Below are 19832 nucleotides of genomic sequence, written 5' to 3'. Positions count from 1 at the left end.
TATTTACCTTTTCTGTGAGAAAAACATCAGGTGTATGACCTGTGAGTGAAGCAGTTAGTATGAGATCAGCCATGGGTAGTAAGTGCTCAAGGTTTGAAAGGGACTTGCCAAGCATGTGATAAAGCTTGCCAGCACCAATGACCAAGTATGACAATACTTTAGTGACAATAGTATGATGAACAAAGTAGGCTTGAAGAGGTTTTCACCGTACAGCAGGCTAAAAAGGAGTGAGGAAAAAAAATACTGTTTCTGGTAGTCCTATTTCATTAAATTATTTTTTCAGCATTTCCTATGTTATAATACCATTGCCTGTTAGATTAAAGTATGACACTCCATTAAGTGCTACTTTGCCCCAAACCACAGATACATTTTGAACAGGTACTGTGAAAATGTTGTGATTTAATTTATCTCTTTTTTTAAAACAGGAATTAAATGGGAACCCGATGAGAATGGAGTCATTGCATTTGACTGCAGAAATAGAAAATGGTAGGCAATAGATGACCACCAGTGTTTAAGAAATTTGAAAGGAAGAAAAGTTCAGTATTTAAAACAACAAGCTGTTTTGTCTTTTGTCTTAGGTACATCCAGGCAGCAACTTCTCCAAAAGATGTGGTAATTTTAGTCGATGTCAGTGGTAGTATGAAAGGGCTTCGCTTGACTATTGCAAAACAGACAGTTTCATCTATTTTGGATACCCTTGGAGATGATGACTTCTTCAATATAATTGCTGTGAGTGTCTCAGGATTTTTCTTCCTTTTTTTTCTTTCATCGTTGTTTGCTATCTGTCATGCTTTACATCACACAAGGCACTTGAAAAATGTTGCAGGCGAGTGATGGATATAAGATGATATCCGAACCATTTGGACACTGATTTTTTCCAGTGCAAACTTCTTCAGGTGACAGTGTTTTCAAACTGTTTTTCTATGAATTGCAATCTGAAAACACTTAAACAAGTTGTCTGGAGTTTGGAAGTTGTGAAGAATCGTAATCTGTTTTGTACTTTGCCTGAACTTTCTACATTAATTTTAACTTTGGGGTGTGTCATCATTGTCGTGTTCCACCCTCGCGCCCCACACACCGCCTTTTTTTGCCTTTACAACTTCTTGAGTACGCTGCAAACTGCAAAATGGTTAATATGCAAGAATTAATAGAACCAGATCTTAGCTTTTGCTGAAGCTTGTATGGCATGACAAAATGCCAACACAGCGCCTCATTGTTCATGCTTTCCTCAGGGTGAATCTGGAATGTATGTATGTGCAGAGGTATTACCGGTGCTTTCTAACAGTGATAAACTGGATCATCGGTAGTTCCTGTTATTTGTGTACAGTAGCTAGTTTTCCATGGTACAGGTACATGTTTGAAATCTATGACAAGAGAATAGTTTTATAGTATTTAAGAGTAATGGGATTAATCAGGTAGGTAAGAATGGCTTTAAAAAGTCCAAAACTGACATCAAAACTACGATTTGGCTGGGGGTTGGGGGAGAGAAGGAGGAATAGGTGGCTTTATACATTCTCCTTTGCTGATATTCTTTTGCTAATACTTTATAAATATGTGGTTCTATCATATGCATAAATAGTAAAAATGTCTTCAAACTCTTGAACGTTGAAGATTTTGGCCTTATTTTGCTACAAGGGGAGTGCCCTTTGTGTACTAAAATAAATGAACCCAGTGACACCGCTGAGATTGTATGGAGAATGAAGTATATATGGCTGAAGTATATGTGCATTTACTGCATTTTTAACACATAGCAATCAATTATCTCAGAATATCTTTCATATTAATATCCTTGCATGGTAATTGCATAATTAACAGAAACTCATGTAGTGTAAATACATAATTACATACCATACCAAAAAAGGTTTACTGTCCTTCAAAAAAATTGTGACTAATAACTAAATAACTTTTGTAAGTTGAAAGAATGTTTCAACTAAATAATTATTAAGATCCTTGACCAGCTATTTTTCAGTTTATAACCTCTGTGTTTATCAGTAGTTGTGACTGTTACTGTGAATGGTGCAGGAATAAAAAAGAATTTTTTTAAATGAATTTTTTTACTTTGGGGAAACCAAAAGGCTGATCTGTAAGAAAGAAATGTAAAAATGTATATAGCAAGAATCCAAAGTAAGGGTTTTGCTTAAGTAATAAAGTAGAAACACTCTGTAAATATTTAAAAAAAAAAAAGCAAGTATGAAATAACTAAATGTAATTTTTTTAAATTTAAACTTTAATTGAAAAAGAACTGAGCTGTGTGTAAAACAGCATGGAGTCACAGAATTTTTGTGGAATTTATTGCCAATTAACACGAACTTCTGATCACTGATTCGGGTATTGAAAAAAGGAAAGAAACACCCAGTTGAGCCTTTCCTCTCCCTTGCCTTGGCGCAACTCCCACCCAGCGCCCGGCCTCCCCGCGCCCTGCTCTCACAGCCCTTGCCTTCGCTGAGGGTTTCAGTCCCTCCCCTCTCCGGGGCGAGGCGCTGGGCGGTGCGGGAGGTCGAGGTGCTTATTGGTTTCTTACTGCCGCTCTTCGCTGCTTACGGGTTTTCCTCTGCTGCTCTTCGCTTTTCCCTTCAGCACGGGTCACCCATGGGCCACAGCTCCTCAGGCGTGTCCCCACCTCAGCCTAGGTCACCCATGGCTGCAGTCCCGTAAGGGGGTGTCCTTGCCCTGGTGCGGGTCAGCTGCAGGCCCTGGTGTCCAAAAGCACGCTCCTTTCAGCATGACACGTTTCCAGCCCCGATGGCTTCTTCCTTACGCCTGCCTGCGTGAGGAGGCCACGGCCCCCTCAGGCTTGCTGCTGCAGTTTTGGTGCCGCACAGGTCGCTCAAACCGGTGTTGGTGCCAGCTGGAACTGGCTGTGACCGGCACACGGCGGTTCCTGACCCTGTCCCACACAGGTTGGCACTGCAGCCCTCTCCTGCTTACACCTAATATGTAGCTTGGTTAGTACAAGAAATTCTTAATAGTTAGAAAGATACGTAATTTCTGTGGTAATTATAGCATTTGTCTGAGATAATCTTTTAATCTGAAGGTTCTTTCCTCTCTATAGCCTCTTTTAGGATTAATATGTGTTTATTTGTTGAAATAGGAACTGAGAATGCAATTTTATTCTTATGAGCTCAGCTACTTTATTTCATTAGGACATTGATGGTTTTAGTTACTGTGCAAATATGAACCTGAAATTATTCACTGAGTTTTTAAGGAGTTGTTTTGGACTAAGTGTCACAATATAATCCTTGCTGTCTCACAAGGCAAAAAAATAATAATTTATTTAAATAAAGAAAATACAAAATCTATTTGCTTGAAAATGTAACAAACTGGTAGCAGAGACCGGTGCTGTGGAGAAGGGAGTGGACATTTCAGTGAGGAATGGCATAGGTAGCCTGGGGCTGGATTATGAGCTTTTAAATTTTGGTGTTAGAGGAAGACATAGCGAGGGTACACAGTAAAGCCAGGGTTACTGTGATCTAAACGATCAGCAAAAATTACTTATAAAGCACTGCTCTGAATAAGTGCCGGCAAGGTAAATGATCTTTGTCAAGACTGGAGAGGTTGTTTTAGTGATCAAAAGATGAGACAACAAAGCCCACGCAAGAGGCTTCTTGATGTGAAAGCACTGATAAATCCCATATAGCATTTACCTATAGACAAATGTTTGAGTGAGACTATATCTTACTCTTTACAATTTAGACATAGCCTGGTGGTGTGAAAGCAGTTTCAAGTGAAGTTAAGATACACATATGTCCCCTTTGTAACATAGATCTCTGCATATATAGCAAGTCGCTGTATCTAGAATGGGTCAGCTGTGCAGTGTGTGCAAAAATAGATGCACTGTGCCTAAATGTGGAAGACTTACTCTTCACATAGCATACAGCTGATACTTGCTCATACCAATTATTTTTCTGAAAGGCCTGTCCAAATTATTGCTCTGTGAGGGCTGCTGGACATCTAGAAGTTTGAGACAAATGTCCAAGTACCTCTTTCTCTTCCCAGACCAAAATTTGAGGTGGAATAAGAGCTTTTTGTGGGAAATCTGGACAAACAGTGTACTTCCTAGATGAAGCAAAAGTTTTGAGCCTGAGTGATTGACAGAATAGCTTTACTGTGCATAGTGATTAATGGAACAAATACTTGCAACAGAAGACTTCTGTGAGGAACTGGGTCAAGAATTTGGAGTCAAATAAGTTAAGGAGTTCTCTCTCTCCCCCTCTCCTGGTTTTGGCTGGGATAGAGTTAATCTTCCTGGTAGTTGGTATAGTGTTGTATTAGTTGGTATACTTTTGGGTTTAGTATGAGAATAATGTTGATGACACAATGATGTTTTAGTTGTTGCTAAGTAGTGCTTACACTAGTCAAGGATGTTTTGACTTGTCATGCCCTGCCAGCGAGAAGCTGGACGGGAGACACAGCCAGGACAGCAGACCCAAACTGGCCGAAGGACTATTCCATACCATATGTTGTCATGCTCAATATATAAATAGGGGGGAGTTGGCTGGGGGCACTGCGGCTCGGGAACTGGCTGGGCATCAGTCAGCGGGTGGGGTGAGCAATTGTGTTGTGTATCACTTATTTTGTGTATTCTTTTGTTGTTATTGTCGTTATTATTATTATTATTTTCTCTTCCCTTGCTGTCCTGTTAAACTGTCTGTATCTCAACCCGTAAGTTTTACCTTTTTTTTCTGATTCTTCTCCCCCTCCCACTGGGCATGGGGGGAAGGATCAGCAAGTGGCTGTGTGGTGCTTAGTTGCAGGTTGGGGTTAAACCACGATACTCGTATTCTCACAAGAGGGGAGAACCCTAAAGCATGCCTGCATTTTGAAGCAAAAGAAGGAAATGCAAGGGAAATAGTAATGAAAGATATGAGAGAGGACTTACAGATGAGCAACAGTCAGAATGAAGCAAGTGGAAGGGTTATGCGAGCAGATGAGAAACTTTTATGTTTGTTACAGTAGGAAGGAACAGCACTTTAAAGTTAGCCAAAAGAGAACATGAGGTTAGAGAAGCTGGGCTAGTGTAAGACAGGGCTCTGTTGACAGTGGGGGTCAAGGATGGAAAAGAATCGAGCATTGAGTAAATCGGTATCTATGCTGGTGGAAGAAGAGGAAACAGAACCTAGCAGATGAAAAAGTGAGGTCTGAAAAGCATTTGTGCAAGATTTGTGGTCATCAATTCTGGTAGGTTTTTTATTCCCCCTTTACAATATTGCACTGTACAAAAAGTTTTAAAAGCTTTTTCAATTTGCTTTTCAGGCTGTTCTTATGTGTTTCAGTATTCCATACAGAAGAATTTGTTTTTGTAGGATTCTCATTAACTGTAGTGGGAGTTAAGGTCACTACGTACTATCATCATTAAAAACTCAATTAACTCTTATAAATATGCAGTAAGGTACCACAAAAGAAACTCCAAGCCAGCCAAGAGCAAAACCCAAAAGCCACTAGCAGTACATTAGCTGAGCTGTTTCATATCCATTTGATTTTTCAATAAATATACTTTTAACATTATGTGTATATATAGCAGAAAGCAGAATTTGGTGCAGGTCTTTTCAGAGGATAAACATAAATGGAAATTGTTTTAGCTTTCATGGGTAGGTTGTTGTAAAATCTATTTGAAATTGATGGACTAGATGATTAAATTGCAAAAAACTGCTGAGATACAAGAGCGATTTTTTGCTGCCTATGTTAAATTTTAAGGTCAGTTCGCTAGTGCATGAACAGAGATGCCTGAAACAGCAAGACAAAAGGCGTATTTTTTCAATTCACTTTGAAGTATAATTCCAAGTCATGCATTAAATTAACTAGTTTATCATAAAACGAGTATTAATTTTGCCAAATGCTGAAATTTTTTAAATGCTTTTATAAAAATGTAAACTCTAAATTAACAAAATGTTAACTGAGCCAAGAAGGTTAAATTAATTTTAATGCTTTAGTCACATGATTTTAGCAAAATTGATTAGAATAAAAGTATTTGTTAATTCAGAGCACAGTGGTATAGTTCCCTGTTTTTAGTTTGTAGAATTTTCCATTTTAAATGGTTTCTGTGTAGTCTTCTCTTTGCAGTCCTTGTAGTCGTACAGAATAGATTATGGATAAATTTACTTTTCAGCCTGCCTGAATAATCAGATTCTGTACAGCTAATGTGTGATCAGGCTGAGAAAGGGGAAGGCAGCCAATTGCTCACCTCCATATGATTGCTCCAAGCAGTGGGCTGCACTTGTGTGCCACTTGTTGGGCATAGTAACACTAGTGGGTCTTGGAAATACCAATTCCTTTAGCTCTTTTTCTGGATTAGCTTCACTGCTGGATCTTAGGTTGAGCTGTATTGGATATCCGAGTATGCCTTAATATAGCATGAAATCTTTTATCTGTATTCTTGCACAACAAAATGTGAATTTATTTTTTTCCTGTGGACTTTGCTCCAAACAGCTTAAATATGATAAAGGATAAATATGGAAAATGCTAAGCTAAATATAAACTACTTTGTGTAGGTGTGCTAGAACCATATATATTTCACATTTTCAGAATATGAATAGTATCTGAATATACAATGCAGGTCAGCAGCTACATGCTTCCTCTGAGCTCAGATTTTAGCCCACTCATTTTATTTTATGCCTGTTGTGCAAATAAATAGGTAGGGTGACAAAATAAAACAGATAAATACAACTTAATAAATAGAATAATAATAATAATGTCATTGAATGTTTAAATTATAAGGGAGATGAAAGTAGACAGACATTTTGGAAGAGGAGCTCAGAAAGGAGGGTAATTTGTTTTTACTTCTCTATGTGCTTCCTTCAGCAAAACACAGGCTATTCATGGTTATTGCACAGGTATTGGCGCTCACAGCTATCACAACTATAACATGCAAAGATGTCATATGCCACAGTATAGATGTATGGGACTGTGCAACACTAGGAAATATAAGAAAGCAATGTAGTGCAAGACTCTTGAAAAGCAAAATGACAGCTTTTTCTGAGATAAATTAACAAAAGATCTATAACTGGGTATTGCTGGCAAAGTCAGCAGTTACTAATCAACCTTTTGATTCAAGATCAGGAAGCTATTTCACCAAACACAAAATTTTAAATGTCAGAAAAGCTGCAGAACTGAGTTCAAGTTTCTGATAAGGTCATGGGGAAGTGTGGGGGGAATATTTTCCTTTTTCCACTTTGAAGGTTGGCGCAGTTAAAGATATCACCAGTAACACTGAAAAAAAACCCATGACAAGGACAAAGAAATCGAATAGATGCTATGAAGCACAAGTTGGGTAGTTTACTAGAAGCTGACAGTTGTACTAAAGTGGATGTGCTGGCTTAAGCAGCAAACACGGCTTGAATGCTTTCACATGTTGCATCAGAATTCTACAGTTTTCATGGACTTAAGCAGAAATAGTCAAACACAGAGATAGAAGTGAAATAGTTTTGTCCAGTGAATTTTTCCATCTCTTCATATTCGAGTTTTTTAAAAATTAAAGTGTATACAATTTGCAAAGACTATAGAAATTAAAATAGATCATAAAAATGCACCCTTGCAAGAATTCAAACCATCAGAAGCTGCTATACCTTTTTATATAAAGGTTTTTCTTACTATGCTTTCATTTGTATCTGTACAGTAGAGGAAGAACTGTTAACAAACAGAACACTTCCATAACACAAGGTTATGCTTGTTATCCATAGAGCAGCATTATATAAAATACTCATTAACACACCTTGGCATAATCCAATTTCTTCTGCCATACACAGCAGATTATTTAAAGTATTTTTGATAGTAATAAACTCAAGGTGAATTAGATGCCACAAATGCAAGTAGTGTCACAAATTACTTGGGTTTCAGAAGGATGAGTATCTATGTTTTCCTATGTTCATGGTGACAACGAAAGTGCTTTGTCCATGTAATTGTGCTGTTTATGTGAGAGTAAACACTTTTATTCATCCTTTTTTGAAGTAGGTTGATTCTGTAAAATGGGGTTGCTAGGGGACTTAAAGCATGTCCTCTGTGGAAGTGTGGATGTCCTTTATACTCTGCAACTGAATAATACTGAAGGCGTGGTAGGAAGCTACTGGGAATCTGTCTGGGTTATGGTGCAACTAGCAGACATGCAAGCTACCTGTCTGTGGGAATAGCCTGATGATATGAGTTACTCAAAATTGTAGTTAAAATAAATCTTATAGAAATCTAATGGAGTGAAATTATGCCACTTAGATGCAAGGTCTGACAGAGCAGTTTCATGAAACAAAGTTTCATCTCTTTGCTGATCTATATATTGCTATATAGACTTCACTATTTTATTGCGTGTTGGCCGATTACAGGCACTGTGCCTGGTATCATGTAAAGAAAAGTACATATGTTAATATAGTTTCCAATGTCAGCTGCAGAAATCAGGCTAAGAACAGGCTTAACTGGAAAGTATATTGAATAAAGAACATGCTGAAAAAAATTGTGAAGACAGGAAAAAGTGTGGGAGTAGGGGCTGGTGTACCAGTGTCTCTTACAGATTTTTGATTTTTTTTTTTTAATGATAGAATGGAATATGGTCTTGACTTTGGCCTCTAATAAGAGGTGCTGTGTGGATTTGGCATTATTATTTCGCAGTGACTGTCAGGAGATAGATTGGAAAGCAGTCTGAAGAGGGAAACTACAGGGGAATGTACATCATTTATCAGATCAATAAACTGTTACGACACTGAGGTACACATGGTACACTCCTAGTGACTCCAAAGTGTTCTAGAAGTCTTTGCCTTGTTTTTTGTATTACCTATGGAGCAATAGATATGTCCACAGGCTAATAACATGGATTGGAATAAAATAATTAGTGAAGCACAGACATCTGCTGCAGAAATTATGTGTAAATATCTTTTGAGCATTTTTGTTTCTATACAGCCAACCAATTACTATGTTAATGCTGATGTAAATAGTCTGTATAACCAGCAATAGTAAGTGGAGTTAGTCGGGGTTTGTATTTCCTTGTAGCTGAGGACTGAGTCTAGCACAATGCCTCAAGATTAATTTGATGCAATTCAAATTAAACACTCTTCCCTATGCAACAGTAATTATGTAACTATGCGGGTGGTGAGTCATGCACTGTTAAAATGGATGATGATGACAGGTGTCCAAAGTGGACCAGGTTGCAGGCATCTATGGTTAGACATATGTGTAGAGAAAGGAGTGGTGGTAAATTGAAGAGAGTAGAACAAATTCAGAGCTACAGGCAGAGACAGTGAGAAATGGCAGTGACAGAGAACCTTGTCTAAGCAGCATTCTGTAATGAGTCATTGTAAGGCTTTTTTTATTCCCACTGAGGTGGAGGAATAAGGCAGTAAATCCATATATTAAGCTAATGAAATGTTTTTCCTGATTATTTTTGACTTGACTTAATGTGTAATCTTTCATTGTTTATTATGGATGCTCTAATTCACTTAATGTCTGTGAAAGAGTGAAACTGTTTAAAGCGAAAATTCAAAGGCCCTATAATCTGTGACAACTTCTAAAGTAGATTAAATTGAGAGGAGGAATTAAGTTAAAACTCTACCTATGCAACAAATGTAGACTTTTTGAAGGTACTTCTGTATTAATTTGGCCTGTGTTGAAAGGTTTAAAAGATTTAAACAATCAAGTCCAATTTTCAATTGAGTGACTTAAGCATCCATGAGTCTGCAAGACCTACCGACTACAGATGAGACTTAGTTTCTTCTAAGGCTTAAGATGCTTCTGAAAACAGGGCTGGGCTATCTAACTAACTTAGACCTTGCAAGATAAGCAAATAATTCCTTAAAGACCTGTCACAGCTTCATGACTTGGTGTATAATAAGCTACTCTGCTTGACTCAATTTCTGACTATTGTTAGACATGTCCAGGACTGATTCAAGCTTAAAGACATTTTGTCATAGTTGTTCCACTATTAACTTTCCAAATCATTAGCAAGTGCCTCAAATATTTGTCAGGACTTCTTTTATATGCAGCAAAGACTTGGGAGTTGTGACTGTGATGTATCAAATATGACCCCTTAATACTACCCAGATTTCAACTTGAAGGATATTTATGCCAGCTAGTGTACATAGTACCCATTAACTCCACCTGAGTTTTGGCATCCATTCAGTTAAATGCTCCTTTTTAAAAGTATAAACCTCTGAAACATTGAGACTCATGTAAAAGGAAAAAAAACCCAACCACAGCCAGTTTTGCCAGTTTTTAAAAATTAACGGAATCCTTTTGTTCTTGCTTTATGTGCATGTTTCACTGTAGTTCTAAATCATTAAATTAAATTGTATCTTTCAAAGCTTTTAATTAAATTTTTCACTGTACTTTTTATTTCTCTCTATAGTATAATGAAGAACTTCACTATGTAGAGCCGTGTCTGAATGGAACATTAGTTCAAGCAGACAGAGCCAACAAAGAGGTAAGGAGTGAAGTAACAAAACAGCAGAGAGAGAGGATGCAGTGCATAACAACGTGCTATAATGATATTTTCCTAGTACAATGCATTCCATTATTAGAATTTATTAATTATTCTCTGTATGCCATTTCAAAGGAGTCTTATGTGACTCAGTAGGAAGTAAGAGCAATAATCTCCTAGTCAATTTGATGGAATAAACTTAGTGGAAAAAATACAGAAGTCACTGGAAATGTACTATTAATAAAGTTAAGTAATTATTTTAAGTAAAATACTTCAGTTGTTTTAAATTGCACTATCATTCTCTTACCATAATTACTGAGGAAGAGATTGCATTCTTAAGTCAAACTAATACTAAAGTTGAAACAAAATCTGAAAACAAATGAAAGCAGATACAATACTATGTGAATAAAAAATTTAGTATTCCAAACAGGTGTGTCAAAATAATAATGCATTCATTCAAGAAGGTTCTCTGGAAATGTTCAAAATAATTGCATCCTGCTGGTATTTTTTCAGAAAAAAAATTACAGTGATTTCAGTGAAAGTTTTATTTGAAGGGAGATTGCAAATCAATCTGCAGCTTGAAGTTTAGTTTATTGTCTGCCATTCAAATGTAGTTGCTCTCTGCAAGCTTTACTCCATCACACTTAGAAGGGTAAGGTAAGATTGTTTATGCCATGTAAAATTATTGAATAAGATAGTTGAAAAGTCCTGTGTTTCCTGTAGAGGGAAAGGCCTGTTACAATAAGCCACTTGTGTTATTATGGAACTTCTCTGCTAAAGCTTCCTTGCTTCTTAATGTGACTTTTCCACCTATACTGAGTCTTGCTTATGGCTGGAGAGGGTAGCAGTCTTGCATCTTTCTTTAAGTACTTCTCTCTCTCTTTACTAAAGGCAACTCAGAAGAGTTTCAGCTCAGCACTAAATTGCGCTTAACATTCAGTGTGGTAGTTGATTTTTGCTGAAGAAGTCAATGAGATGTTACAGGAAGTAGAAAACATAGCTCTCAAAACACACTTCTAAGTGTGCCAGGGTTAGGTCTTTTTATGTATACCAAGACAAAATGAATTTGATCTCATTATACTGACCTTTACTTCATTATATTATTCACATGAGTTCTTTGCATTTTACCTACATATACACCTACATTCTACAGGAATTTTTCTTCACGGGCTGCTTCCTTAATATACTTGATGTTCTCCACTGTTGATTTTTAGATTATCTAAATATCATTTGGTTACTATGTGGGACGACATGAATTGTTTCTAATCATTTAGTGTTTAGACCTTTATTTGTGAACTGTGGTGCAGTTTTCTAAACGAGCACTTCATTGTGGGTGTATCTAATGAGCCATATGAAAGCTGTGCAAGTCCTAGACTTAAAACTAAAGATTGAAATATACTGCCCAGATGTACTGTCTGGAATTAATCCTACTGTTAACCTTTCCATCACTCTGCAGCTGATCAAGATGCAGATTACCATACACCCATATGTTACTTAACATCAGTTTTGTTTTAATTTTATTGATCAAAAAGTTTTTATGCCACCCAGATGATGTTCAGATTTTATGAAAAGTGCTCAACTATTATAAATAGCTAAGTACAATTTCATATTTTCTTCAGAGTAAGCTTCAGTATAATTTCTAGTTAGCTAAGTTATTAAGTTTTTTTTATTTCTTCAATCACGTTGTGCTTTATTTTGCCTATAAATTGAATAATACATGCTAGGTTTCAGAGAATAACTAAATCTGACCTTTTTATTCATATTGATGAGCTAGTTATTGTTCATTCCTTGAAAGATCAGAACTAGAGAATAAACTTGAGATAGGTGTCATGTAATAATTCTGTATATTATATACTATGACTTTATCAATCTTGATTTGTTTCTTAACTTCTGTGAATTTCAACGACGTTCTTATTTTTCTCGTTTGTGCAATGAAGTTAACAATTTATTTACCTAAACACTGGGAGGCACAGAAGTGCCATTGTCCCGAGTGTAGCTTATAGTATAAAGTAAAGATTGTCAGGGAGATGGACAACCACTTAATCCTAAACAAGTAATTCGGTTATCATGCTCCTGACCTCATAGTTACAAACAGCTTTCTGAATTGTCTGATATTGTTGTAAGATCTGATACTGTGTGATTTGAATATACCAACACAGCAAAATTACCTGGGGGCCTCATCAAAAACTCACTGAATTTCCTGGAAACGTTTCTCTTGGATTCATAGTCTTTTGGTCGGATGCATAGAAAAAAGATGTCTCAAAATGTTGTTACTATGCACATTCCAAAACTGGTCAAGAGCTATCGGAGTATTTAGCTGTGTTTTGGAACACAAAACAATTCAATCATTTGGGCTGTTACATTCATTTTTGTGAGTGTGACAGATATACCAGGCTTCTCCTGTATTTTTTTCTGTGTAATTGCCAAGTGCCTATTATAATATCAGACAAAAGTGGATGAAATTACTCTTTCTCAACCAGTCTTACAAGGTGAATACTCCATTTCATGTTCACTGCTAATAATAGCTCTTTCTTTTGTTTATTAAATGATAAACAGAAGAAAGAAAAATATCATGAAAAATATTTTAATATGTATTTTTTCAAACAGCCATTAATAACATATAACCATAAGTTTCCATGTTGGCGAAGTAGAGGAGGTGACTGACAGGCAATGTTTTAAAATATATATCCTACTGTTTCAGTTTATATGTGTATACATATGCCTGATTTTTTGGAAATTCAGCATAGGTCTGAAGATATAACTATATATTCCTTCCAGAAATTTCTAATCTTTGTCTTTTAATGTCAAATATTATCCACAATTAAATGGGAGCAAGGATGACCACATCTATTACTACCAGTATAAGCTTTGTTAGCACCAAAATAAATGCAAGCATTTAAAAATATGTCAGAACGTTTTTTCTTTAGCTAGCAAATATCTATTCCCATATGCTAACTTTAAACAGAAGCAATTAGAAATTGCTGTAATGGCATTTCATATTGCTATAGCTTTCCCTTATGTGGAAAGAGGAGATATATGTTGCTGATGATTGCAGGGACTGAATTTTTAACAGTTCACTCTACCACTCTTTTGGATTGCTATGTATACGCCTGACCTTACTAAGGACAGGTATTGTTTAATGCAGCATTTGTTGTTGGAAGCATGCATAAAACCAGTTTTACCAAGCTATTAATTTATGCTAAGTAAACGTCAATTTCTACGATTTTGGCAGTATATATGTCTCTCTTTTTATTTTTTTAAACCATAATACATGAATGCCAATATAAAAAATTTCCATTAAATGACCCTTAAAAAGAAAAAAAAAAATTCCTCACCCCCACCCCTAACATACAGAGACGCACACCCCAGTTCTTGCTGGGTTCATCTGACATCATATGTAGCAAATATGGTTCTTAGAAGCAAAGATAAGAAGTTAATTTGAGATGATTGACTGGAGCTTTTTATCTCATGAGGAAAACAGCTGTTTCAATAATTCCAAATAAAAATTGCTTTCACAGGATCAGTACCCCAGTCTACATTTGTCTTTAAAATATTTATTGAAAAACTGCTTTACTGTCTTTGTATAAGGCTTAGATGTTTTCAGATGGAATCTTTCTACTCCGAGGATGTCACTTAAACATGCTGAATGGCTTTCTTTGCATCGAGTTTTCTTTAATCTCTAAGTTTTAACAAAACAAAGAAATAGAAAAAGGAGATCTAGAACATTAGGCTATCCTTATCACTTGCACTTCATTTGTAACGACCTAAAGGGCAAATCAGCTTCTCAGCAGAAGAAATAGGGTTAAATAAACGTCCTTCTCTCAAAATTGGAGAGATATGGATTTGATGGGTGGACTGTTCAGTGGATGAGGAATTGGTTGGATGGTTGCATCCAGAGGGTAGTGGACAATGGCTCGATGTCCAGATGGAGATTGGTTGACATGTGGTGTCCCTCATGGGTCCCTGCTGGGACCAGTACTGTTTAATATCTTCATCAATGACAGAGATAGGGGGATCGAGCACACCCTCAGCAAGTTTGCAGATGACACCAAGCTGAGTGGTGCAGTTGACATGCCTGAGGGATGGGATGCCATCCACAAGGACCTGGACAAGCTCAAGAAGTGGGCCCATGTGAACCTTATGAGGTTCAACAAGGCCAAGTGCAGGGTCCTGCACCTGGTTCAGGGCAACCCCAAGTAGGGCGGGGGCCCTGCCCCGGGGTGAGGCCACCCGCCAGTATCAATACAGGCTGGGGGAGAAAGGGATTGAGAGCAGCCCTGCCGAGAAGGACTTGGAGGTACTGGTGGATGAAAAGCTGGACATGAGCTGGCGATGTATGCTTGCAACCCAGAAAGGCCAACTATATCCTGGGCCGCATCCAAAGCAGCATGGCCAGCAGGTTGAGGGAGGTGATTCTGCCCCTCTACTCCTTTCTGGTGAGACCCCACCTGGAGTGCTGCATCCATCTCTGGACCCCTCAGCACAATAAAGACATGGACCTGTTGGAGTCCATGATCAGAGGGATGGAACACCTCTTCTATGAAGAAACGCTGAAAGACTTGGGGTTGTTCAGCCTGGAGAAGAGAAGGCTCTGGGGGCAAACTTTTAAGCAGGGCCTGTAGTGATAGGATAAGGGGAAATAGTTTTAAAGTAAAGGAGGGTAGATTTACACTAGATATAAGGCAGAAATATTTTACAATGAGGGTGGTGAAACACTGGCACAGGTTACCCAGAGATGTGGTAGATGCCCCATTCCTGGAAACATTCATGGTCAGTTTGGACTGGGCTCTGAGCCCTGTCTTCTGGTTGAAGATGTTCCTGCTCGTTGCAGGAGGTTGGACTAGATGACCTTTAAAGGTTCCTTCCAACCCAAACTACTCTATGATTCTATAAATTACACTAACTTGGGGCAGATGGGCCAGGGTTGGACTTGGGGGGAGATCAGGTCCTCTTTTTTGGGGAGAGCTGGGTGTCATGTTTCCTTCTGCCAGCACAGACACTATCCTGACCTCTTGCACAGGTGCAGTAGCAGCCAGCCTGGCTTTCCAAGATGTAGGCATAGGTAAAATGGTTTGGTTTGCCACCCACAGCGGTCTGCTGCCTCAAGTAGTTGGGCTACAGCCAGATCCTGTTCTGTTCCCATGAACAGCCTGTCTAGGTAAGATGAAACCTGGGAGCATCTTCAGGGAATGGAGCATAAGAGTTTTTTTGGGTTAGCTACAGGAAACTGCTTCATCCTTAAGGGCTTATAGCAGCCTGGGAAATGAGTGCTTCTTAATGGTGTTGGTGCTGAATATTCAATGGGATTATGGGTCCCAAATGAACATGTTCTTTCATATTCACGGATGGATTGCAGAAATTCTTCTCCATAATGTGCAGGGAAGGTAACAGGCTTCCAAGGAACCAGACTTTCAGAAAATCCAATTAGTCTTGGAGGAAAAAAAAAAAAAAAAAGGCTATCTGGTGTCTGGTTTACACATTTTCTCCGTGAAACAGTGTCACTGTTGCTGGTTTTTTTTCTTGGTGGTTTTTGTTTGTTTGTTTTTTTTTTGTTTGTTTGTTTGTTTTGTTTTTTTGTTTTTTTGTTTTTTTGTTTTTTTACTTTTTTTCTTTTTTTTCTTTCTCTTCACAATGTCTCCTCTTTTTTGGGGAGGGAAACAGTGTTGTAAACACAGTGTTAGTTCCACACATTGGCTCTAGACCACTTACTATTATTTTCTGGACCACCCTGTGGGAACTACTTACCTAAAAGGAAAGAATCCTTTCTCATTAAAGTATGAAAAAGCATCTAAAACACTGTCACCCTCTTATATCCACTCTGTGGTGACACTTTCCATTGAGTAATATGGCTCAGTTTTCTGTTCCTAGTGTGAGGAAAGATATTATAAAGCCCACATTTCCCTCCCCCGCTTTTTCTCTCTTTGTGTCTCAGGTAGGAACGTGGGCCTGACACTAGAGTAAATCGGTACAAAGTGCATACAGAACAAGGAAGTTGCATTTCTCTTTGGGTGACAACACAGGTATTATTGATGAAGTTGCATTTGTCTCCTCTACAATGTGCAATACGTATTCCAATTGCATTTTTACTGAAATTATTACTTCCCTAACCCTGTAATTAATATTTTAGGTCTGTCTTCTCACAGCCGTTTTAATAAGGAGTGACAAGTTAGATTTGCTTGTTAATTTATATCATGTAGGAGCCCAAGTTAGTGAAGATTCTTCAGCCTGCATTGTTTTGTTAAAGAGAGTAGTTAGAAGAGAAAACATAGCATGAGTACTTTTACCTTTGCCACTTTCAACTTGGCCAAATGCATATTTTGAAGATCAGTACAGATTTCATAGTCATTGGCATAGCGAAGGCAGGAATTTTTTTTTTTTTGAACAAGCTTCATCATTCCTGTAGAGGTTACTTGATCAAGAGCACTCCTTGATTATAGCACTAATAAATATCTGTCTGGTGCATCACAGTAGATTTTTTTAAAGGACATCAAATAAGTTTAATATAATCATTTAAACATTTAACATATTCATGCATTTTTGTTATGGGAAGGGAATGAAGGTTGGAGAAAACAGGTTTTCAGCCCTGACTCTCCAGCATGTTGATCAAGTAACATGCTTTTCTTTGAGAGGATACATTGAAAGAAGTGATGATTTTAAGCATCTAAACCTGTTCCCTACCAGCTTCGAGAACAGCAAAGTAAATGCAGTCTTTGAGTTGTACATCTTCATTTAACTTTTTTTTTTTACTGCTAGCAACAACCTACAAGGAAGAGGTGCTCTTATAATATGTTTAGAAATTTCCACAGGTTTTGATCAAGTGGGTTTTTTTCTGCAAAACTGTTGGTTCTGTAAAAGCTTATGCTATGTATAGCTCTTAGAGAAGTGAGGATCTAATTTCACCTCGAATTTCTGTCAGATAAAACTTCAGAAAGCATGCTACTTTTGAGAAACCCTATTGAATCAAGTCTGGTTTATGTATTTATAAAAGACAAACTTACAACTTTAAATATGACAGTGTGATGTGAGTGGTGTTAATATATGTGCCACCAGTTTTACTAAGATACAAAGTAGGCATTCCAGTACTAGATTTCTTCCAACATATAGCATTTCTGCTTTCAGTTTTACAATAGGAGAATATAATTTTGTTTAAGAATAATTATAATTTGGGGTAATATGGCAGGCATCAAGTTGCATACACTTATTTCTAAAATTTTTCATAGCCTTTCATTTGCCATAACATTTTTTTGTTGGCACATACCTGCATTGAAGGTTCTTTTTAGATATGTGGAGACACATTCTCAGAACGTTGTAACCTATTCCTAATTTGCAAAACTTGCTTCAAGTTTCATTTATCACCACGATTAAATCTATAATTACATTGGGTAGTATAAATGAGGTAGAAATTAATCCGTGATTCTAAATGTGGTTTAGTAATATAAAATACGTAACATACATTTGAATTTTACCAGACTAATTTATAATTTGGCATTAGCATTAAACAGCTGCTACCTTGAAGTGTATCAATTTGCTATACACAAATTTAAAAAAGAGTGGGAAATAGTTCAGACACTATTCTGTCACCGTCTGCACTTTCTCCAGAAATTACAAACATGTGGAACTGCCTATTTTAATACTAGTTTTCTTGGGCCAAGAGGTTTTCATCTTTGAGAAACTCCATGTTACAATTTACCTACCCCAAAGGAATTGGATGACAATCTAATTTAATGTAACTCCAGATTTAAAGTAACAATATTACAATATACATTCTTCTTTTATATGTTGTTTTAATGTACTATATATGGATTGAGGACATTTCTCTGTAAACATTTCCAGATGAAATAGATCATCTTCTATATGCACAGATAGGCACAGTAACTCCAAACTAAATCAAGAATTACCCCTGCGTAAATTAGAATGACAAAAATAGACAGCTGTAGTGTATAACTTCCAATGAGCTTTTATTTTTGTATGCAATTACCAGAAATTAAATAACCAGAAGACTGATTCAGTAATGAAGCTGAGTAGAATTGCCAATAAGAGGTTGGTAAAAACAAATTTTGCCTATTGAATTTTATTTAAGCAAATTACGTAGGTGTATATTTATCTATCCATCTCTGTCAGATCTCCAAAAAAGATTGTTGACTGCATTGCTTAGCTGTTAAAAAAAAAAAAAAACAAACAACAAAAAATGTAAAGCCTCACAGAAATCTACTTTTTTTTTTTTCAAACTGTCTAGCCGTTGTAGACCCCCAAAACTTTCAGCTATCTCCAGACCACTGAAATTTGGTCTGAAGTTTTCTGTTGCAGCCCAAGGCACTAATTTACTGAAGAATTTGGTTTTAATCTGAGTATATTGAATCTTAAGCTCTTTGTTCAGCATTGTTTTTCCCGAAAAAAATTCAGTCTACAGACACACCATGCTAGGGAACACAAGTAGTTGGATAATCATCACCAGCAAGCTAACCTGTAATTGTTCTGGCAATTGATTTTAAATGGGATGCTGCTTAAATGCATTTTACAGATGTGAATGCACATTTATCAACTGTTGGTACATGCAGGTAAACTTCTCTGTGACAAATCAGTAAACATCACTCTCCCGCCTCACACATATGCCTTCTGATCGCTTGTTGTTGTTTTTTTCTTTTTACTGGTTTATATGCTGATGTAGTTCCTCTTCACAAATCTGATAAATCTTTGCCAAATATGTCTCAGGAACATTTGGAGTTACAGCATGTGTGGATGAGTATGGGAACTAATACTAGAAGTAGCAAAGACTTGCACTAAAACTGGCAGAGAAATCTGGAGGAATGTTGAACCCATTAAAAATGTTTTTCTGTAGGAAGCTCACCTTCATCAGAAAATTAATAGCAAATATTATAGTTTTCCAGTGTTAACTGTAAAAACTGCTGCATATATCAGTCGTGAACTGTTACTTCCCTCTTTAGAGTCAGTGGAAAATGCTTTATTCGTGTATGCTTAGACTTGAATCCATGGTCCTGTAACCCCATCTAATCTGGGTATTCCTACTCATTATAAATGGTACCTCATTTTTGGTAATCACAAGTAAACTATAATAACATATATCTGTACAGAGTACTGGGACTGCTGTGTAGCATATTGCCTTAAAAAGAAGGAAGTAAAAACTTTGGTTGTAATAAAAATGCTGAATACTGTATAAATATGAAGTTGGGCATAACTCAACTAATTCAGAAGCCCTGAAATAGAAAAAATAAGAGGCTTGTTATGCTAGGTAAGTAGGAAGATAAGAGATGGGGACTTGATTTGGTCAGAAGTTTACAACAATAAACTCACTACCAGTGTACTTGCATCTTGTCAGTGGTAGAGAGATGTAATATATAGGCAAACAGGTTTTCAGGTGTTCCAGCAAAAGGATTTCCTATAAGCCATAGCAAACTGAACTTATTGGGTGATGTATCTC

General features: G+C 37.0%; 1 protein-coding gene across 1 annotated transcript in view; it reads left to right on the top strand.

The window, feature by feature from the left end:
• Window positions 1–19832, top strand: part of LOC104618370 (voltage-dependent calcium channel subunit alpha-2/delta-3) — a gene marked incomplete at its 3' end in the record, with an annotated part of 208157 nt that overhangs the window by 60323 nt on the left and 128002 nt on the right. Inside the window, exons 5-7 of the mRNA XM_010283944.1 lie at window positions 426–486; window positions 579–729; window positions 10322–10396. Of these exons, the coding sequence (XP_010282246.1) occupies window positions 426–486; window positions 579–729; window positions 10322–10396 (287 nt within the window). The remainder of the gene's footprint in view (window positions 1–425; window positions 487–578; window positions 730–10321; window positions 10397–19832) is intronic.

Source organism: Phaethon lepturus, unplaced genomic scaffold (genome assembly GCF_000687285.1).
Source record: "Phaethon lepturus isolate BGI_N335 unplaced genomic scaffold, ASM68728v1 scaffold1163, whole genome shotgun sequence".
Lineage (NCBI taxonomy): Eukaryota > Metazoa > Chordata > Aves > Phaethontiformes > Phaethontidae > Phaethon > Phaethon lepturus.
The sequence above is the reverse complement of the archived record's forward strand: the minus strand, read 5'-3'. Positions and strand labels throughout refer to the sequence as shown.